The sequence below is a fragment of the Stegostoma tigrinum genome, chromosome 5 (genome assembly GCF_030684315.1).
Source record: "Stegostoma tigrinum isolate sSteTig4 chromosome 5, sSteTig4.hap1, whole genome shotgun sequence".
Classification (NCBI taxonomy): domain Eukaryota; kingdom Metazoa; phylum Chordata; class Chondrichthyes; order Orectolobiformes; family Stegostomatidae; genus Stegostoma; species Stegostoma tigrinum.
Window position 1 is genome coordinate 43,315,494 of NC_081358.1, and position 23,401 is coordinate 43,338,894.

General features: G+C 42.6%; 1 protein-coding gene across 2 annotated transcripts in view; it reads left to right on the forward strand.

Moving 5' to 3' along the window:
- Positions 1-23,401, forward strand: part of atp9b (ATPase phospholipid transporting 9B) — a 384,890-nt gene that overhangs the window by 340,087 nt on the left and 21,402 nt on the right. For both annotated transcript variants that reach the window (XM_048529464.2, XM_048529465.2), the window contains 5 exons: positions 236-334; positions 6,936-7,025; positions 15,665-15,809; positions 20,745-20,809; positions 22,439-22,594. In XM_048529464.2, the coding sequence (XP_048385421.1) occupies positions 236-334; positions 6,936-7,025; positions 15,665-15,809; positions 20,745-20,809; positions 22,439-22,594 (555 nt within the window). The remainder of the gene's footprint in view (positions 1-235; positions 335-6,935; positions 7,026-15,664; positions 15,810-20,744; positions 20,810-22,438; positions 22,595-23,401) is intronic.

The following is a 23,401-nucleotide window of genomic DNA, read 5'->3' on the forward strand; positions in this document are numbered from 1 at the left end:
AAACAGTAAAATGGACATCTGCAGCCGAGTTTGTCAAATTCAGACTGTTGAACTTCTCCAAATGTCACAGGCACTGCTCCAGAATTTCACTTTACTCTAACTTTTAAAATCAGATTGCTGACTACACTTCTTGAGTTAAAATTGTTTCTTGACACTTGTTGGAGCACTTGTCTCTTTTCAGCTTTATCACCACGTTTGCATTTTAATGGGAGCTATGCTTTGCATTTTCTTCCAGATATGGATGTTGACAGGAGATAAGCTGGAAACAGCTACTTGTATTGCAAAAAGCTCTCATTTGGTGTCTCGAAATCAGGATGTTCACATCTTTCGCCCTGTAAGTATGACTGACAAAAATTGAGAGTTTTTCAAATGATCTGGAAAGTTTTCTTTGAGTTTTATAGACAGATATTTTTCCCTATTTGAAGTAACAGACATCTTTTGTAAACTGTTGTAAAGTGCATGGTGTGGAAGAAACATGTCATTAAGAAGGATGCAGCTGAGAATGTTTTACAGGCACACACAACTGAGATATGACTGAATTTTATTGAACATAGACATTTAATTTGCTAATGCAGTGAAATCTATCCAAGTAAATAGGCCAGTTAAGCAAGTAATCCATTCAATGAACAGCACCCCTGCAAAATTCTCATCCTTGTGACTCTCCATGTTTCAGGAGGATACAAGTGTATTCATTTGTTTGCCTTCCAGAGCAGAATTATAAATCGCCGTGTCACAGTTTGAAAGTACAGATAGTAGTATATTTTAGATGTGTAATCTGTCAGCTGTGATTCTTTTTAAAGTTCTTTTACTGCCCTTGCCATTCAAACTCATGAACCAGACTTCAGCTCAACTGATTTAGTCAAGCACACGGTCATTCATGTATGTCATGCTGTTGGTTTGGCTGTAACATTCTATGACATTGTAACCCACAGCAAACCTCCTCTCACTTTGGGTTGTTTGTGTTTGGCAAATGGAAAACTGGACTTTTAATGCTCAATCGCATTGAACTGCTGGCTGAAATTCTAAATGGTGTGAGCAATAAATTATGCTAGACATTCCCTGTAGTGCAATCAAGCTCAGGACCAAGTCTCTGCAAGTAGCATTGATAACACAATCTCCATAGCTGTCCTTCAGTTGCAAATTTGCATACATTGACATATTTAGCATAAAACTTTCATTGAAATACACCCTGCAAGTAACAAAATAGGCACAAGCATATTAAAAAGCATCAAACTGTTAAATGCTAAAATGAATCTTTGCAGATACAGTTTTTTTAAAAAACTAATTAATTTAACTTTCAATACTTTAATCTTTGTTTTAAAGAAGTTTAACTGATGGAATAAGTCTAGTTTCAAAAAGGCGCTGACACAATTCCCAGTGCATTTAATCTCTCAATTTTTTTTTAATATTGTACTGATATATATTTCTCAGTTGAAGCTTAAATATTAAATTATTATTTGTGCAGTTTGCCTCATTAAAATATATTTAACTTCAGTTTTGAAAACATCGTATAAGGAAAGAAACTGGCAATGAATATTGGGGTGATTTTGGTTTAAAAATATAGAGCACTGATTAGGTAATGTGACTCAGAGAAACTAACGGCTTACATCTCAGCCAGAACTGGATGATTCATCAAGTGATTCTTGATCAGGGAGCAATAGTAAGTGACTGAGCAGGATTCTGGGAGAAGTCAGTTTGCTGAGTGTAACTAACAAGGACATCGCATAGCACCTGGTGCTCAGCAGGACGAAGTGTGTCCTAAAGAGGGTGGTCTTGTAAAGTGACTAAGGAGGATTCTGGGAGAAAAATTTCCTTCTTCAAGGCAGCAGACAAGAACAAGGCTGCCATTGAAGTCAAAGTGCAGGCTTTTGAGAGTGTTTGGCTTCTCTGAGAAGGGTGAGCAGCATTCAAGTACAGCAAGTCAAGGTCTTTTCTTTTAATCCACTAGTAAGTGGAGTGGTAGTACTGACAGTTAGTGGAGTGGTATGTACCTCTTGTGAGATTGGGAGATCAGGGAGAAGTCGAATGTTCCTGACCCACTCAGACTGCGTGGATCAGTTGGAGCAGCAGATTGACTCATTGAGGAGCATACAGGAGGCAGAAGGTTTTAAGATGGGAGTTTCAGGGATAAGGTCACAGCAGTCAATCTGCCAGATATATGACCACCAGGAGCGGTGGCCAGAGTGTACAGGAGTTGCCTGTGGCTATTCTTCAGCCAAACAAGTACACTGTTTTGGATATTGTTCTGGTTGTGTACGTGCAGATAGAGGGGGTGGTGATTGTGTTGGTGGTAGCGGCCTCTCATTGGAAAGAAACGGCAGCAGCCCCGTTATTAGCCTACTTTTACAGCTGGGAGGGTCAAAGTGTGGGTGAGTGGTAGTGATAGGGTACTGTATAGTCAGGGGCACAGATAGGTATTTCTGTGGCCGTGAACGAGATTCCAGGATGGTCCGTGGTCCCAAGATCAAGGATGTTTCTCAGTGGGCACAGGACATTCTGAAAGGGGAGGATGACAGCCAAAGGTTGTGGTCGATATTGGTGGTAATGACATAGGCAGGAAGATAGATGAGGCCCTGCAAAGGAAGTTTAGGGAGATAAGAAGAAAGTTGAAAAACAGGACCTCTAGGGTTGTAATCTCAGGATTACTCCATGTGTCGCATGCTAGTGAGGCTAGAAATCGGAAGAAAATACAGTTGAATGTGTGGCCAAAGAGCTGATATAGGATGGAAAGGGCTTCAGATATCTGGATAATTGGAATATCCAAGGCAGAAGGGATCTGTGCAAGAAAGGGCAGGGTGCACCTAACCTGGAGGGCCACAAATAACCTTGCATGGAGGTTTGCTAGTACTGCACAGGAGGGTTTAAACTAGTGTGGGGTTTGGGAACCAGAGCAGTATATCAACATGTAGAGTAAAAGAGGAGATGGTAGAGATTAGAGCAAGTTAGTCTAATAGGAAGGACAGTTAGGGCCAAGTTAATGATCTTGGTGGGACTGGCAGTGTAAAGTCTGTATAATAGAGCAAGTAAAACAATTAGGGCGGATGAATTAGAGCCTGGATTAATACATGAAACTTGGTGTTGTACACATTGCAGAAGCTTGGTTGAGAAAAGGGCAGGACTGGCTGCTCAGTGTATCAGGGTTTAGATGTTTCAGGCAAGACAAAGAGGGTGGGGGAAGTGGCATTGCCAATTAGGGATCATGTAACAGATGCACTAAGAGAGGACACCTGGGAGGGTTCATCCAGCAAGACCAAATGGAAGAACCTAGGAATAAGAAAGGTGCAATCATTGTGATGGTGTTATTACTATAGGCCTACCAATAGTCAGCAGGCAGTAGAGGAACAGTTATGCAGGCAGGTCACAGAAAGATCTAACTACAACAGGATTGTTGTGGTGGTGATTTTGACTTTTCCACAATTGATTGGGACTCCCTTAAATGCCAAGGTGTTGGATGGTGCAGAATTGTTAGGCACATCCAGAAGGTTTAGACATTTCAACTTGGAAACGAGCTATACTAGACCTTGTATTGAAGAATGAGCCTTGGCCAGGTAATTCAAGTTTCAGTGGGGGAGCATTTTGAGAATAGTGATCATAATTTCAAAAGTTTTAAGATAAGAGTTAGACTGGTCCTTGGGTGAAAATGTTAAATTAGAGGAAGGATACTTACAACAATATTGGGAAAGACTGGAGAAATTAGGCTGGGAGAGGCTGTCTGAGGAACAATCCACATTGGAAGTTGGAATATTTTGAAGGCCAGCTGTTCAGAGTTCAGGATCAGCATGTTTTTGTGAGGATGAAAGATAAGGATGGCAAGATTCGGTGACTTTGCATGACAAGAGATATTGAAAGTATTTTCAAAAAGGGGGGAAAAAGCGTGAATAAGGTTTCAGGAAAGAAAAAATCAGACAAGCCCTTTGAGGAGTATTAAGGAAACAGGAAAGAACTTAAACAAGGAATTAGGAGACCTAAAATGGGCTATGAAATATCCTTGGAAAGCAGAATTAAGGCGAATCACAAGGCATTCATTTGTATATTTAGGTGCAAGAGGGTCGCTGGGAAAAGGGTAGGCCCACTCAAGGACAAAGGATGGAATTTATACGTGAAGCCTGAGAAAATAGGTGAGGTCCTTAATGAATACTCTGCATCAATACACACCAAGGAAAAGCACATGGATCATGGTAAGGTTAGGAAACAGAATATCAGTAATCAGGGCGTATCAATATTAAGGAGGAGGAAGTATTAGGTGGCTTGAACAGCATGAAAATAGTTAAGTCCCCAAGTCTGATGGGTCCTATTCCAGGATATTGAGGGAAGCAAGGGTGGAGACGGCTGGGTTCTTGACAGAGATCTTTGCCTGTGGCTAGGGAGGATACAAGGTCCCAGAAGACCGGAGAGTAGCCAGTGTTGTTCCTTTTGTTTAACAAGGACAGCAGGGGTAATTCAGGAAGTTATATGCCAGTGAACCTACACCAGTGGGACATACCAAGGGAAATTATTACAGACGACTCAGCGGCAAGATTTACTCTCATTTGAAAAAGGATGGACTTAATAGGGATAGCATGGCTTTGTGTGGGGGTTGTCATCCATTATAATTTGAATGTTCTTTGAGCTTGATAAAGATGATTTTTGGGGGCAGAACGTGGGTGTAGTCTGTAATGACTTTGGTTAGGCATTTGACAAGGTCCCTCATGATAGGCTGATCCGTAAGATTGAGTTATCAACGATCCGCAGTGGGTTGGTAATTCAGATTAAGATGGGTTCAGTCATGGAAGACAGAGGAGTAGTTGTGGAAAGGTGATTTTCTGACTGGAGATCTGTGACCAGTGGTTTTCTGCAAGGATCAGTGCTGAGACCTTTGCTGTTTGTCAGGTATAAATGATTGGATAAAAATGTCTGGCGAGACAACATGAAATTTGGTGGAGTTGTGGATAGTGAGGAACGTTGTCAAAGGATACAATAGAACATAGATCAGTTGGAAAGTTGGACAGAGAAATGAAAGATGGAGTTTAATCCAGTCAACTGTGAGGTAATATGTTTAGGAAGATCAAATGCAAGCAGAAAGTACTTCGTAAATGGCAGCATCATTGGGAACTTTAATGTACAGTGGGATCTTGGGGTCAAGTCCATAGTTCCCTGAAAGTCACAGGAATAAGATGGGTAAGAAGATTTTCGGGTTGCTTGTCTTCAGTCAGGGCATTGAGTATAGCAGTTGAAAATCGTGTTGCAGCTGTATGAACCTTTGCTTAGGCCATATTTGGAGAATTGCGTGCAGTTCCAGTCACCACACTACAGAAAGGATGCAGAGGCTTTGGGAAAGGTGCAAAAGAAGTTTATCAGAATGTTGCCTGGATTGGAGTGCATTAGCTATCAGGAGAGGGAGGACAAATTTGTATTGTTTTCACGAGAACTTTGGAGGCTGAGGACCAACGTGATAGAAGTGTTTGAAATTATGAGAGGCATATTTAAGGTGACTGGTCAGAGTCTTTCCTCCTAGGCATGAAATGTCAAATAATTGGGGCAATAGAGTTAAGATGAAAAAGGACAAGTTCAAAGGAGATGTACAGGCTGTTTTTTTTCTTAGAGTGGTGGGAGCCTGGAACATGCTGCCAGGGGAGATAGTAAAAGCAGATATGATAGCAAAGGTTAAGATGCATTTGTGCAGATACGTAGACAGGGAATGGAGGGACAATAGATTGTATACTGGCAGATGGGGTTATCTTAGAGTGCGTCATGGTCAGTACAGACATGTAGGCCAATGGGCCTGTTCCAGTGCTGTACTGTTCTTTGTTCTATTAATTGGGACTCCTCTGTCTTCCATGACTGAACCCATCTTAATCCGAATTACCAACCCACTGTGGATCGTTGATACCTCAATCTTACGGATCTGCCTATCATGAGGGACCTTGTCAAATGCCTAACCAAAGTCATTACAGACTACATCCACGTTCTGCCCCCAAATTAATTCTATTAATTGGGTAATCAAGAGTTACAGGAAAAGGTCAGGCAGGAAAGTGCACCTGAGGAATGTCAGATTAGTCATTCTAACCAATACTTACGGATGCTGTAAATTTCAAGGACAAAAACAAAAGAGGCTGAGGAAGGGTCAGGGGACCCGAAATGTTAACTCTGTTTTCTCCTTCGCAGATGCTGCCAGACCTGCTTAGCTTTTCCAGCAACTTTGTTTTTGTTCCTCAGATTAACCATCATCCTACTGAATGGCAGAGCAGGCTGAAGGGGCTGAGTACCCTATTTGTATTCCTTTTTTATGGCCTTGCTGTCTTGTGGTCGTTTTAAGTAAATGTTTTCAGCTAGGAAGGGGAGATGAAAGTTTTTTGTCGAGCGCAGAAGGGAAAACCAATATTGGTACATCAATTTTAAAAAAATGTGATGCAGGACATCATGAAAATTTTCTACCCAGTAGAGGGTAGCAGTGCTACACAACTAGAGAAAACGCACAGGGACAATGGTTAAGTCTGAAAGTGAAGATATTTTCTAATCAACTTAGAGATGTTATTTTATGCCTCTGGAACTGATGGAAATTGAGGCTGAGCCTCCTGGCTCACAGTTAGAGACCCTACTTACTGCATCTGAATGCTTATTTAATGTCCTTAACAAACTTATTTTTAGTTGCCACTTCTGTAATATAACTTTATTTGAGGAAATAACATTTTCTGCTCCACTATCATCTATTTAAACTAAATGAAACAAGATTAGATTATTAAAATTCCTTGCACCAGCAAAATTATTCACTCAAGATCACTTAAAAATCCATGGCATTCAATGATGATAATGATTTACTTACTGTGAGATCATAATTTCTGTCGTTTATATTTGTCAATATTAACTTTTAAATGCTAGATTTGCCTTTCTGGCCAGGATAAATTGCATTGTTGCGTTGTTATGTACTGACATCAATGAGAGGTTTGTCTTCATAGGTAATGAATCGTGGTGAAGCTCATTTGGAGCTGAATGCTTTCAGACGGAAACATGACTGTACACTGGTTATATCAGGAGATTCTTTAGAGGTAAAGGTTTACAAATTTCCAAGGAATGTTGTGTAAGGATGGTATTGGAACACTGGCATACAGTTGCAGCAATGAACTTCAATTTTTAAACTCCTCCTACTGAATAACACTTTTTGATAACTTTAATTATATTTAGATTTGTCTTTGCAAAAAGGTGTCTGTTAGGAGAGCAAATTCTGGACTTCTGAGAATTCCTGATTTTAATTGTTCCTCCATTGCTGACCATGGCCTCAGTTTTCATTATCTGAAGCTTTGGAATTTCCCTGTCCGCACTTTTCCAACTGTCTACTACCATTTACGCTTTTAAGACTCTCCTTAAAGTCTACCTCTTTGATAAAGCTTTTGGCTGTCTTGCCTAATGTCACTCACCATGCTTTGGTGTCAGCTTTTGCCCCCTAATATTCCCATGAAGTAGTTTGGGACCTTTTATACAGTATTATTAGCATAATAAATGCAAGTTGCTCTTAAAAGTATATAGAATAATCAGTTTTGTTTAAATATCTTTGTAGCTCTTACATTCAGACAGTTCCATCAGATAGAGGCATAGAGATATACGGCACGGGAACAGACCCTTCAGTCCAACTCATCCATGCCAGATAGCCTAAATAAATTTAGTTCCATTTGCCAGCATTTGGTCCATATCCCTCTAAACCTTTCCTATTCATATACTCATCCAGATGCCTTTTAAATGTTGTAATTGTACCAGCCTCCTCCACTTCCTCTGGTAGCTCATTCCATACACGCACCAACTTTTGCATGAAAAAGTTTCCCCTTAGGTCCCTTTTAAATCTTTAAACCTATGCCCTTTAGTTTGGAGCCTGCTCCCGGCGGTGGGTGGGTGGGGAAACCTTGTCTATTTACCCTATCTATGCCCCTCATGACCTTATAAATCTCTATAAGGTCAGCCATCAGCCTCCGACACTCCAGGAAAAATAACCCCAGTCTATTCAGCCTCTTCCTATAGCTCAAACCCTCCAACTCTGGCAACATCCTTGTAAATCTTTTCTGAACCCTTTCCAGTTTCACAGCAGTCTTCCTATAGGAGGGAGACCAGAATTGCACATAATATTCCAGTAGTGGCCTAACTAAAGCCCTGTACAGCCGAAACATAACCTCCCAACTCCTTTTCTCAATGCACTGACCGATAAAGGCAAGTACACCAAACAGCTTCTTCACTATCCTATCTACCTGTGACTCCACTTTCAAGGAGCTATGAACCTGCCCTTCAAGCTCTGTTCGTTCAGCAACACACCCCCAGGACTTTACCATTATATGTATAAGCCTTGGCCTAATTTGCCTTTCAAAAATGCTGCACCTCACATTTATCTAAGTTAAAATCCATCTGCCACTCCTCAGCCCATTGGCCCATCTGATCAACATGTACTCTGAGGTAACCTCCTTTGCTGTCCGCTACACTTCCAATTTTGGTGTCATGTGCAGACTTCGTAACCATACCTCCTATGTTCACATCGTTTGATATTGAATTTTGCATCACTTTCAGTATTTTCAATTTCAGTTCTTTTAGTTCTAAAAGTTATACTCTGCCTGATTCTTTTGGGATGGCTTTAAACTATTTCAGATCATCTTGTGTGTGTTGTTTTGTATTTTTTTTTCCTTTTTTTCCCCCCGTCTTTCTGTGTTGAATTCTTAATGAAAGTTTAAATTAGAGTTCAGGCTGAGGCCACTTTAGATAGTTGAATGTGAGATTTCAGGGTTACACAGAACCGTTTGATTAAGATTCATTGAAACAGTTAAATGAAAAAACAGAATTCTAGATGACTTTTATTAATCAAATGTTTAATTCAGGGATTATTCTTTAATTTGAAAGGGCCAACTCCTGTGGTCCTGATTCTGGACAGGTTAAGATCTGTAACAAGGGAAATGTAGCTTTCCCACAAAGAAAATAGCCAACAATCTTTCTGTAAATTGCTAAATCCATCCTGCAAAACAACAGCAACTTTTATTTATGTAATACTTGTAACGTAGCATTGGAATAATATTTGCCCAAATTTGATTGCACGCCGCAAAACAGGATTTAAGACAAATGTTCAAAGACTTACTCAAAAAGGTTTGTTTTAGAAAATGTTTTGAAGGAGGAACATGGGACCCAGAGGTTGGGGATAGCATTTTTCCATAGTTTTGCGCATAGACAGCTGAAGATGTGACTGCCAATGAAGGGGTGAAAGAATTCAGAAATACCCAAGAGTCAGAAATTGATGTAACAGTGTTTTACTACTGGAAAAGATTACATTGATAGGGAGTAGCAGTGCCACAATCTTCTTGTGGCTTTGTTCTTAAAAGCTCATCACTTCAGTACTATTGAAAGAACTGATTTAAAGTTCTTGTGCTAGAGGTACCAATAAACTTATTGATTGTTAAATGACAATTGTTATAAATATATTCCTGATGATTGTAGAGTTATTAGATTGTATTGATTGTTTAGAGACTTGCAGACCTTGATAAAGAAAATCATCTTCTAAATAAGTAGTAGCCACGTTCAAAGTGCATCATTAAGATGACACCAGTATACTAGGAGTGAATTGTTAGTACTCTGTAAATCTAAACTCATAGATTTAATGACAGGAGAGATGCTCATTAAACATGGGTGAGATGTTTTCTGTTTCTCCTGTCCCTGCCACGTACATTTATAAAAACCGTTTTTATTCTAGATTAGAAATATTATAAGCATAGACCTGCAAATAAGAATGCACTGTCTTGAAAAGCAGTTGATTTTTGAAATGTCTTTCAGAAATAGCTAACTGCTATTAGGAGTGAAGTTTAATTACGTTTTAGCTTCTTGTACCACAAAGTATTGAAAGAGAAACTAGCTGAACACGTGAAGTTGAAATGAATCAAAGGGAATTTTGATAGGGTTAAAGACACTTGAGTAGGAGGAAAACAATAAACAGAGAAATAATGGAAGGCTAAACTACTAAGTAATATTAAAAACAGAGCTTTCTTAAATATATAATAAGTGGAGCCAACGATCAACATTGGTCTCTAAGAGAAGACGACTGGGGAAATAATAGGGAGCTAGAGAATGGCACAGGAGTTGAATAAATATTTTGCATCAGTCTTCATACTAGAGGACAGTACTAGCATTTCGAAAGTACTAATGAGGCTAAAAGCCAGTAAGTGCCCTTTGACCTGATAGGTTGCACCTTAGGATACTAAAGGATGTAGCTGCAGAGGTAGTGGGGCAGCCTTATTCAAAAGTGGTCAAAAAAGCTATTGGCCAGTTACATTAATATCTGCCACTTGGGCACATACTGGAATCTATTATAAAGGATATAACAGCAGAGCACTTAAAAATACAAAATATTATCAAGCAAAGTCAACATGGCTTCATGAAGGGAAAGTCTTACCCAATTGATTTACTCAAATTCTTTCAGGAAGTAACAAGCTTAAAGATAAAGAGAAGCAGTTTATATGAGGTATTTGAATTTCTAAGTAACTCTGATAATTTACTACACGCAAGCCTAATTAAGATAAAAACCCATCATTTGTGGGTAGTATATTGGTTATAGATAGGAAATTGGTAAATTAATGGAAGATAGAGTTGAGAGAAAAGGAACGTACTCAGCATGGCAGTTGTAACTTGTGAAATGCCACAAGGAATAGTGCTGGGGCAATAGTCATTTACAATATATATTAATGACATGGATGACAAAAATGAAAGCACTATTGCAAAGTTCTCATATACATAAAAATAGGTGAGAAGGAGTTGTCATGTATGAATCACAAAAGGCTAGCACCGAGTTCGATAAGTTCTAGGGAAGGCAAATGGAATGTTGGCCTTTATTTTAAAGCAATGCAGCATAAAAGTAGGGTGATAGTCTTAACAAAATCAAGGCATTAGTCAGACCACAGCTGGAATATTGTGAACAGTTTGGTTTCGTTTATCTAAGGAAAGACATTCTGGGATTGGAGGCAGTCCAGATAAGGCTTGCTATATTGATTCCGGATATGGAGAGATTTTCTTTTAGATTTACTTACGGGTGGCACGGTGGCACAATGGTTAGCACTGCTGCCTCACAGCACCAGGGACCCGGGTTCGATTCCAGCCTTGGGTGATGTCTGTGTGGAGTTTGCACATTCTCTGGTCCCACTGACCAAAGATATGCAGGTTAGGTGGATTGGCCATGCTAAATTGTTCATCGTGTTCAGGGAGGTGTAGATTAGGTGGGTTATAAGGGGATGGGTCTGGGTGGATGTCCTGAGTTTCAGTGAGAACTTGTTGGGCCGAAGGGCCGGTTTCTATACTGTAGGGATTGTGATTCTAAAACATTAAGTTGGGCTTGTACTCACTTTAGAGTTTGGAAGAATAGGAAGGAAAACCTTATTTAAATATGTAAGATTCGCTGGGGACATGACAGGCACATGTAAAAAGGTTGTTTTCCCCTTGTGTGAGAATCCTGGAACAGAGGGAATATTCTCAGAATAAAGTGTCACCCATTTAAGACAAATGGAGGAACTTCTTCTGAGGGTAGTGAATCTGGATTCTTTACTGCAGAAAGCAATCACATCTGAGTCATGGGTATTCAGGGCTGAGATAAACAGACTTCTAATCTGTAAGGAGATCAAGGATTACCAGAGTCAGGCAGGAAAGTGGAGTAGAGGATTATCAGATCAGGCATGATCTCATTGGTGGAACAGACTCAACAAAGCAAATGGCCTACTTCTACTCCTACATCTTACGGTCTCTTTTATTTAAAAATTCACTCCTGGTGTATGGGTATAGCTGCCTGGCCAGAATTTATTCCCCATCTCTACTTTCCCATGATGGTGTAAGCTGCCTTCTTGAACTGCTGCAGTTCTTGTGCTGTAGATAGACTCTCAATGCTATTAGGGATGGAATTCCAGGATTTTGATCCGGTGATGGTGACAAAATGGCAATGGTGAGAAATTGCAGGTGGTGGTGTTCCCATGAATCTGCTGCCCATCAACTCTTCCATCGTTTAAAATGGGGGCATTAGTGGAGCTGCCTCCTCCAGTGAGTTGTTTAATTGTTCACCATTCATGACTGTAATCCATTGTTTGTGGGATTGTTTGGTTCTGTCACTTGCTGCTTATGTTGTTTGACACAAAAGTAGCCCTATTAGGTAACTTTACAAGATTGATGCCTCAGTTTTAGGTAATCCTGGTGCTGCTACTGTTATGCCTTCCTGCACTCTCCGTTGAACTATTGTTGATACCCCAGTCCTCCTTGATGAAAATAGCCATGATCTTGGAAGGTGCTATCTAAGGATCCTGGTGAATTTCTGCAGTGCATCTTGTAGACAACACACGCTGCTGCTACTGAGCATCGGTGGTGGAAGAAATGGTTGCTTTTGGATGTGGTGCCAATCAAACCAACTGCTTTGTCTTGAATTATGTCTAGCTGCTTGAGTGTTGTCAAATGGAGAATATTCCATCACACTCCTGACTCGTGCCTTGTAAAAGGTAGACAGACTTTGGGGAGTCAGGAAGTGAGCTACTGATTGCAGTATTTCTTGCTTCTAACCTGTTCTGGTAGCCATTATGTTTATATAGCAGATCCAGTTGATTTTCTGGTCATTTGTAAAGCCAGGATGTTGAAAGTGGGGCATTCAGTGATCATCACACTGTTGAAAGTCAAGGGGTAGTGGTTAGATCTTCACTTATTGGAAGTGATCATTTGTCTGACATTTAGTGTGAACAAATATTACTTGCCACAGATCAGCCCAAGCCTGGATGTTGTCCAGATCTTGTTGCATTTGAGCATGGACTGTTTCAGTGCCTGAGGAGTCACAAGTGGTGCTGAATATTGTGCAATCATCAGCAAACATCCCCCCTCTTCTGACTGTACGATGGAGGGAGGACATTACCCTGGGGAACTCCTGCAGAAATGTCCTGAAGCCAAGATGACTGACTTCCAACAACTGCATCCATCTGCCGATGTGCCAGATATGAATCCGACCAGTGGAGAGTTTGCCCCCGATTCTCATTGATTCCAGTTTGGGCTCCTTGGAATCAGTTGAATGCAACCTTGATGCCAAGAGCTGTGACTGTCTCCTTACCTCTGGAATTCAGCTTGTTTTTCCAAATTTGAACCAAGGCTATAATGAGCTGAGTAACCCTGGCAGAACCGAAACTGGGCATCACTGAACAGGTTATTGCTGAGCAGGTTTTGCTTATTGGCACTGCTGATGACTTTCTATCACTTTTCTGATGATTGAGAGTAAACTGATAGGGCGGGTAGAATTTGTCTTGTCTTCTGTGTACAGGATACACTTGGAAAATTTTCCACATTGTCAGATAGATGCCAGTGTTGTCACTGAACTGGAACAGGTTGGCTGAGGTTGCGGCAGGTTCTGGAGCACACACCCTCAGTATTTGCCAGAATGCTGTCAACACACATAGTGTTTGCAGTACACAATGCCTCCAGTTGTTTTTGATTCACTCCACAGGATATCAAACCGGCTGAAGACCAGCATCTGTGATGCCGAGGACCACTGGAGGAGCCAGAATGGATCACCCACTCCTTACTTCTGGCTGAAAACTGCTGCAAGTGCTTTGGTCTTATCCTTTGCATTGATGTTTTGGGCTCTTAAGGATGGGGATATTGGTGAAGCTGTCTCTTTTAGTGAAGGGTTTAATTGTCCACCACCATTTATGACATCGCTCAGCTCTGTATATTACTTGCTGCTTACACTGGCAGAAAGTAGTCCTGTTTCATAGGTTCTCCAGATTGATACATCAGTTTTAGGTATGCCTGGTGCTGCTCCTGGTACATCCTTCTCTCTCCGTTGAACCAGTATTGATCCTGGGGCATGATGGTAATGATTGGAGGATGTGCCAATTTATGAAGTTGCAGAATGTGTTGGAGTACAATTCTGTTGCTGTTTATGGTCTCTTGGATGCCCAGTCTTGAGTTGCTGGATCTGTTCACAGTCTGTCCCCATTTAGCACAGTGATAGTGCCACACAATACAATGGAGGATATTCTCAGTCGGAAGTCATGACTTCATCTCCATAAAGACAGTGTGGTGGTACCTCTTAGCAATATGCATACACTGCAGGAGGAAGATTAGTAAGGATGAGATAAGGTATGTTTCTTGCTGGTTCCCTCACCACCTGCAGATCTTTGCCCATGTTTAACCTGAAGCCGTGAGACTTCATGGGGTCCAGAGTCAATGTTGAGTACTCCCTGAACAGCTCCTGCCTGACTGTATACCCTGGACATGTCCAATAATGGTGTTGTCTGAGACATTGTTTGTAATGTGTAATTTTGTGAATACATCTGTGTCAGATTGTTACTTGACAAGTCCCAGCAGTCCTTGACTGTTTCTTGACGAGACAGTTTTCCCAATATTGGCACTAGCCCCGAGATAAGGAGAACTTTTCAGGGCTGACAGGCTTTTTTGGAATTATTGGTTCCAATGCCAGATGCTCCGTTTCTTTGTTGAGACTTTGTAGCAACTCATACAATTGATGGCTTGCGAGGCCATTTCAGAGTACTGTTAAAAGTAAACCACTTTGCTATGGGTCTGGAATCATATAGGCCAGACCAGGTGAGGGTGACAGATATCCTCCTTTTAGTGAACCATATGGGTTTTTAGACAATCACGTGATTGTTTGAAATCAGATATTAAGATCATATTATATTAATATAGAATATATTGTATTAATATCAGATATTAAGAATATCTGGATTCTTAATTCCAGATATTTTTTTGAGTTAAAATTCCATCGCCTGCTGTGGCAGGATTTGAACTCTGTTCCGCAGGACTTGAGTGAGTCTCTGGAATAATAGTCTAATGATAATACCAATGAGCCATCACCTCCCCTTAGTCTTACATGAAGTATAAACACCAATTTAGACCAGTTGTTTTTAATAGCCCATTTCTATGTGGGGGGAAAATGTTCCATATTTATCACTCGTTAGAACTGGTAACATGAAATTTACTATTTTCAACTAATAATATTTCACACATTGGACTATACTTGATTGTGTATTTTGCACTGAACTATATCAGTTGTAAACTTTTTCAAAATCATAAACCAATTCACAGACTTGAAATGCTAACTCTCAACTCTCAGGCAGCCTACTCTATAGTATATAATGTTCACAGGTTTGTGAATCAGCAAACACACTTCTGTCATGTCCCACAATTTAGGTTTAAAAATATAGCAAGTACAAGTAGGAGCAAAGAGGAACCATTCAGCATGGAGCCTTCTCAACCATTGAAAGTGTCTATGCCTTATCTTCTGTTTCACTACCATACTCCTATTCACTCCCAATGCACCTTGGTATCCTTAGCCTCTAGAAATTTATTCATTTCTTTCTTACACATATCAGCGGCTTGGCCTCCACAGCTTTCTGTTGCAGAAAATTCCACAGGTTCACCACCCCTGAATAAAATTTTTTTTTAAGTTTCAGTCTGAAATTGCCTACCCAATATCCTGAATCCATGCTCGCTTGTTCTAGAGACTACCACCACTGCATCACTATGTTTGCCTGTGACACAAAAATGGACGTGCTGGAAAAATTGAAGCTCAATATCTCGAAGAAAATTGTCAAGAAATATTGCTGGTGTATGCTTATTAAATTTTAAAAAAAGCTGTGATTTATAAGGTGTTTACATTGTTCTTGAGTGTCGCTTCATTTGTATCTTATAGGTTTGTCTGAAATATTACGAGCATGAATTTGTTGAGCTTGCATGCCAGTGTCCAGCTGTTGTCTGCTGTCGATGTTCTCCAACGCAGAAGGCTCAAATTGTGAAGCTCTTGCAACAACATACAGGCAAACGCACATGTGCAATGGGTAAGCAGAAATCTATCTTTACACTGTACCTTTAAAACGTGAACCAGCTGTGCAAATTCATGACTTCATCCCTTTGTGTAAGAGCTGGTAACTGTAAAAAAAAAGTTCATCAAAACTCTTTATTTTCTGGTTAGGAATTGCTTATTTGCTGTGGAGTTATAATATTTGTTTCTTACTCATTGATTTAAAAGCATCAAGTAAGGCTGGCAGCCTGCACCAATCTTGTCCCATTCAGCCACACAGGATGTCAAATCAATATTTTAGCCTTTGGAGGACTGGGACCATGAACATGGGAGGTTTGCGTTTTACTAACCGTGAAAACTGATTTGACTAAAGAATTATGTTCCTTCTGTTTGTTTTTGTTTTAAAAAATAATCAAATATGATGCTCTCTTTACAGTTTGTCTTGTTTAGCAATTGAGTAGCCATTAGTAATTTCTGATAGAAAATGTTTTTGATGGTTTGCACGGGTAAGAAGATAACAAACCTGGTTTAGAACGAGCTTATTGTTACTCTCAAAAAGATTGTGAAATTGGTATTTGTTTGGCAATGTAATGTGTGCATCACACCACTAGATGGCACTGCTGCTGTAGTACCCAGCAAATGATCAAGAGCATTTCAGCAATTTAATTGTCCAGTGAAAAAGCATGTCAAGATTCTGGCCAACAAAGTGTGAAGCTGGATGAACACAGCAGGCCAAGCAGCATCTCAGGAGCACAAAAGCTGACGTTTCGGGTCTAGACCATTCATCGGAGAGGGGGATGTGGAGAGGGTTCTGGAATAAATAGGGAGAGGGGGGAGGCGGACCGATGATGGAAAGAAAAGAAGATAGGTGGGGAGGTAGGGAGGGGATAGGTCAGTCCAGGGAAGACAGACAGGTCAAGGAGGCGGGATGAGGTAGTAGGTAGGAAATGGAGGTGCAGCTTGAGGTGGAAGGAAGGAATGGGTGAGAGGAAGAACAGGTTAGGGAAACAGACAGGCAGGGCTGGTTTTGGGATGCAGTGGGGGGAGGGGAAGAACTGGACTGGTTTTGGGATGCAGTGGGGGGAGGGGAAGAACTGGACTGGTTTTGGGATGCAGTGGGGGGAGGGGACGAGTTGGGCTGGTTTTGTGATGCAGTGAGCAGAGGGGAAGAACTTCACCAACACCTTCCACCCCAACCTTCAGTTCACCTGGGCCATCTCCAGCACATCCCTCACCTTCCTGGACCCCTCAGTCTCCATCTCAGGCAACCAGCTTGTAACTGATGTCCATTTCAAGTCCACTGACTCCCACAGCTACCTAGAATACACCTCCTCCCACCCACTCTCCTGCAACAATTCCATCCTCTATCCCCAATTCCTCCGCATCTGCTCCCACGATGAGGCATTCCACTCCCTGGGTGGGAGGAGGTGTATTCTAGGTAGCTGTGGGAGTCGGTGGGCTTGAAATGGACATCAATTACAAACTGGTTGCCTGAGATGGAGACTGAGAGGTCCAGGAAGGTGAGGGATGTGCTGGAGATGGCCCAGGTGAACTGAAGGTTGGGGTGGAAGGTGTTGGTGAAGTTCTTCCCCTCCCCTCACTGCATCACAAAACCAGCCAAGCTCCTCCCCTCCCCCCACTGCACCACACAACCAGCCCAGCTCTTCCCCTCCACCCACTGCATCCCAAAACTAGTCCAGCCTGTCTCTGCCTCCCTAACCTGTTCTTCCTCTCACCCATCCCTTCCTCCCACCCCAAGCTGCACCCGCCATCTCCTACCTACTAACCTCACCCCACCTCCTTGACCTGTCCGTCTTCCCTGGAGTGACCTATCCCCTCCCTACCTCCCCACCTGTACTCTCCTCTCCACCTATCTTCTCCTCTATCCATCTTTGGTCCGCCTCCCCCTCTCTCCCTATTTATTCCAGAACCCTCACCCCATACCCCTCTCTGATGAAGGGTCTCGGCCTGAAACGTCAGCTTTCGTGCTCCTGAGATGCTTTTGGGCCTGCTGTGTTCATCCGGCCTCACATTTTATTATCTTACGAGGGGAAGAACTGGGCTGGTTTTGGGACGCGGTGGGGGAAGGGGAGATTTTGAAGCTTGTGAAGTCCACATTGATACCATTGGGCTGCAGGGTTCCCAAGCGGAATATGAGTTGCTGTGCCTGCAACCTTCGGGTGGCATCATTGTGGCACTGCAGGAGGCCCATGATGGACATGTCATCTAAAGAATGGGAGGGGGAGTGGAAATAGTTCGCGACTGGGAGGTGCAGTTGTTTATTGCGAACCGAGTGGAGGTGTTCTACAAAGCGGTCCCCAAACCTCTGCTAGGTTTCCCCAATGTAGAGGAAGCCACACCGGGTACAATGGATACAGTATACCACATTGGCAGATGTGCAGGTGAACCTCTGCTTAACATGGAAAGTCATCTTGGGGCCTGGGATAGGGGTGAGGGAGGAGGTGTCGGGGCAAGTGTAGCATTTCCTGTGGTTGCAGGGGAAGGTGCCGGGTGTGGTGGGGTTGGAGGGCAGTGTGGAGCGAACAAGGGAGTCACGGAGAGAGAGGTCTCTCCGGAAAGCAGACAAGGGTGGGGATGGAAGAATGTCTTGGGTGGTGGGGTTGGATTGTAGATGGCAGAAGTGTCGGAGGATGATGCGTTGTATCTGGAGGTTGGTGGGGTGGTGTGTGAGAACGAGGGGTGGTTGTGGCGGGGGCGGGGTGTGAGGGATGTGTTGCGGGAAATCCGGGAGACGCGGTCAAGGGCGTTCTCGACCACTGGGGAGGGGGGGATGTTGCGGACCTTGAAGAACTTGGACATCTGGGATGTGCGGGAGTGGAATGCCTCATCGTGGGAGCAGATTTGGAATAGAGAATGGAATTTTTGCAGGCGGGTGGGTGGGAGGATGTGTATTCTAGGTAGCTGTGGGAGTCAGCGTGCTTGAAATGGACATCAGTTTATAGCTGGCTACCTGAGATGGAGTCTGAGGGGTCCAGGAAGGTGAGGGATGTGTTGGAGATGGCCCAGGTGAAATTGAGGTTGGGGTGGAAGGTGTTGGTGAAGTGGATGAACTGTTCGAGGTCCTCTGGGGAGCAAGAGGTGGCGCCGATACAGTCATCAATGTAATGGAGGAAGAGGTGAGGTTTGGGGCCTGTGTAGGTGCGGAAGAGGCAGGCATAGCTTGGGCCCATGTGGGTACCCATGACCTATTCCGAATTTCTCCGCCTCCGCCGCATCACTCCCAGGATGAGGCATTCCACTCCCGCACATCCCAGATGTCCAAATTCTTCAAGGACCGCAACATCCCCCCCGCAGTGGTCGAGAACACCCTTGACCGCATCTCCCGCATTTCCCACAACAGATCCCTCACACCCCGCCCCCGCCACAACCGCCCCAAGAGGATCCCCCTCGTTCTCACATACCACCACACCAACCTCCGGATACAACGCATCATCCTCCGACACTTCCGCCATCTACAATCCAACCCCACCACCCAAGCCATTTTTCCATCCCCACCCTTGTCTGCCTTCCGGAGAGACCACTCTCTCCGCGACACCCTTGTCCACTCCACACTCCCCTCCAACCCCACCGCACCCAGCACCTTCCCCTGCAACCGCAGGAAATGCTACACTTGCCCCCACTCCTCCTCCCTCGCCCCCATCCCAGGCCCCAAGATGACCTTCCATATTAAGCAGATGTTCACCTGCACATCTGCCAGTGTGGTACACTGTATCCATTGCACCCTGTGTGGCACCCTCTACATTGGGGATACCAAGTGGAGGCTTGGGGACTGCTTTGCAGAACACCTCCGCTCGGTTTGCAATAAACAACTGCACCTCCCAGTCGCGAACCATTTTACCTCCCCCCCCCCCCCCCCACCCCCATTCCTCAGACGACATGTCCATCATGGGCCTCCTGCAGTGCCACAATGATGCCACCTGAAGGTTGCAGGAACAGCAACTCACATTCCGCTGGGGAGCCCTGCAGCCCAATGGTATCAATGTGGACTTCACCGGCTTCAAAATCTCCCCTTCCCCCAACGCATCCCAAAACCAGCCCAGCTCATCCCCTCCCCCCACTGCACCACACAACCAGCCCAGCTCTTCCCCTCCACCCACTGCATCCCAAAACTAGTCCAGCCTGTCTCTGCTTCCCTAACCTGTTCTTCCTCTTACCCATCCCTTCCTCCCACCCCAAGCTGCACCTCCATCTCCTACCTACTAACCTCATCCCACCTCCTTGACCTGTCCGTCTTCCCTGGACTGACCTATCCCCTCCCTACCTCCCCACCTATACTCTCTTCTCCACCTATCTTCTTTTCTCTCCATCTTACGTCCGCCTCCCGCTCTCTCCCTATTTATTCCAGAACCCTCACCTCATCCCCCACTCTGATGAAAGGTCTAGGCCTGAAACGTCAGCTTTTGTACTCCTGAGATGCTTTTGGGCCTGCTGTGTTCATCCAGCCTCTCATTTTATTATCTTATGAGGGGAAGAACTGGGCTGGTTTTGGGATGCAGTGGGGGAAGGGGAGATTTTGAAGCTTGTGAAGTCCACATTGATACCATTGGGCTGCAGAGTTCCCAAGCGGAATATGAGTTGCTGTTCTTGCAACCTTCGGGTGGCTTTTGTGCTCCTGAGATGCTGCTTGGCCTGTTGTGTTCATCCAGCTTCACGCTTTGTTGTCTTGGATTCTCCAGCATCTGCAGTTCCCATTATCACTGATTCAAGATTCTGGCTCATCTTTTTCAGCACTGATGCTTTCAGTTTACAAGTATACATGTTGTATGTATATTTGAGTTTCTGCATATAATTTTATTAAGGAATGTACCTCCTGTGTGACTTAAATTTCTTTTTCTTTTAATTTGAAACAGTTTAGCTCGTTTCTGCACAATAGTTGGATTTTTAAAATAATTTTTAAAATAAAATTTGTTAAACGGCTATGTGAAAGATTGAATTTATTGATATTTTACAGGTGATGGAGGTAATGACGTCAGCATGATTCAAGCAGCAGACTGTGGGATTGGCATTGTTGGAAAAGTAATGATCTTTTGATTTACTTGTGACAGAAAATGTTGATTAAATCATTGGTCACAGTTTAAAGAAAATATGATTAATTTTAAAAAGTATGCGTAACTGGTATTTTGCATGCATACTGCTTAATGCTGGATCTGCCTATTGTGGTGGAAGTAATTTGTGTGAACATGTTGTGGAAATGGCTGTCTCAAACCAAAAATTAGAATTCCAATCTTTTAATATGTCTGTTATTCCAATATGGATTACACTGCAAATAACTAAACAGAATTGCATTCAAATAAACTATTCAGCCCAACCGGCCTGGGGTTTATGGTACATCCTAGCTTCCCCTGCTTTGTTTTCTTCAGCTCATTCTGTCTGAATATTCCTTTTTCATTCTTACACTTAACTAGCTTCCCCTTAAATGCATCTGTGCAATTTGCTGCATCTGTGGTAACAAATTCCACACCTTAACCAATCTGAACAAAGTTTATCCTGAACAAAAACAAAATTGCTGTACAGGCTCAGCAGGTCTGGCAGCATCTGTGGAGGAGAAAACAATAGTTAACCTTTCGGGTCTGGTGACCATTCCGCTGAGGAAGGGTCACCAGACCCGAAACATTAACTCTGTTTTCTCCTCCACAGATGCTGCCAGACTTGCTGAGCCTTTCCAGCAATTTTGTTTTTGTTCCTGATTTACAGCATCCACAGTTCTTTTGGTTCTTATAAAGTTTATTCTGAATTCTCTATTGAATGCATTAGTGACTGCCTGATTTGAAGCCCCTAGTTGTGTCTCCTGTAAGAGTTAAATCATCTCTATTTTGGCCTTATATCTTCAGAATTTTAAAGAGTTCACGGGGGGAAAAGAAATCTGCAGTGTGATTGTCTTACCTGATGGTTCTAAACCCTCAGTTTTTCCATCAATGTTGTCAGTTGCTTTTCGAACATTCTGCAGGGCCAGTGTCCATTGTATACTTCCTTACAAATAACCAGTTGAGTCCTACATGGATCAATGGAATTGCAATTTACTTGTGTTTAAAAACTTGCATTTAAGCAGGCAGGCATTCTTGCTGTCTAGAAACAGACTTCTTGAAATGGCATCAATCAGTTTAGGAATGGAACTTTTTCCCATAATCTTTAGCCTGCTTCCATCAGGTGGGGCCAGTGAAGATTGCTGATTGATGTAGTCGCCCAGTCATTCCCACATCTCTATATCCGCACTGAGGCTTTTCCCACCGTGTTGAGAAGAAGGCAGAGACCAAATAGAAGTGGGCCCACCCCAGATATGACCACCTTACCTCATCTGTGGCAGCAGAGTGATCTTCCACGTTTAACAATGTAATGTCATTATTCTGAGTGAAATAACAGAAAGGTGATTGTGATTCTTTTCTCAATGTGTTTTCTCAGTTTACCTGAAGAAAGCAATATGGGTGTGTTTTACTTTCTATCTGTAAGTCAGCTTGAAAAAGACTAAATGTGTAACTTTAACAGTCAGATGTTTCATTTAGAAAGACTAAAGTTTCATGGTGAAAAAAATTGATTTTCCTCTGAGTAGCATGATTTCATTATTGCATATTTCCTTACTTTGGTGATAGAACAGCTTTTTGGTCAACATGGTTTTCTGTCTTTATAACTGTCTTTTTTTTAATCTAGGAAGGCAAACAGGCTTCTTTGGCAGCAGATTTTTCCATCACTCAGTTTAAACACATTGGCCGGCTACTGATGGTGCATGGTCGCAACAGTTACAAGCGATCTGCTGCGCTTGGTCAGTTTGTCATCCACAGGGGCCTTATCATTTCCACTATGCAGGTAATTGCAAGTTTGTTTTCAGTAAACGGCTGAGACCCACCTTCAGCAATAAGTCAAGGAATGAAATAATTAAAATGGAATAAGTAATGAAGAAGGCAGGGAGTAGATGTTGTGAAACTCGTGTTTTGAACGTCTGCAAAGATTTGCGGTAGGTTAGATATTTTATACTTTAGCTCCTCGGGGTAACAGTGACTCCAAGTGACGATCATGCATTGACTCTCAAATTCAGTGCAACAAATGTAGGACCGAGGTAGAAGATACATGATGCATCTGTACCAGCAAGTAGCAGCAAAAGTGGCAAGTTTAGAGGAACAAAGCATTGCTGCATGATGGTGAGACCAAGATCATTTATCGAATGGTAAATTTTCCCTTGTATCTTGCCTGAGAATTTGAAGGAAGCGTCAAACAAGCATTCCTAGATGCAAGAACCCTGTTCAGGTCTGGGACAAACTTTATAGGCAGTGGAGAGTCCCTAATGGGTTAAAGAAAGCTCTTTATATGAAAGAGGAAACTGAACATTTTGGGAAGAACTTCAACAGTGAAAGGCATACAGGAGTTCAGTTTGATGTGTGAAGGAATAGTGACATTCATGCTACACTTTCAGTCTTTAAATGGTTGCAACAAAGGGTTAGAATAACGCTTATTTCTCTGAAAGTTGCCTAACTTGGTTCTTGAATCTTTCTTTAAAGTTGTTAGGTTATCTGTCTAGATGATTAGAATGTGTTGCAGAATAATGGCAACATAGTGGGTTCAGTGTCCCTTACTGGCTGAGATGGTTCCTGCGGATTGGCTCTTTCCTTTGCTCCA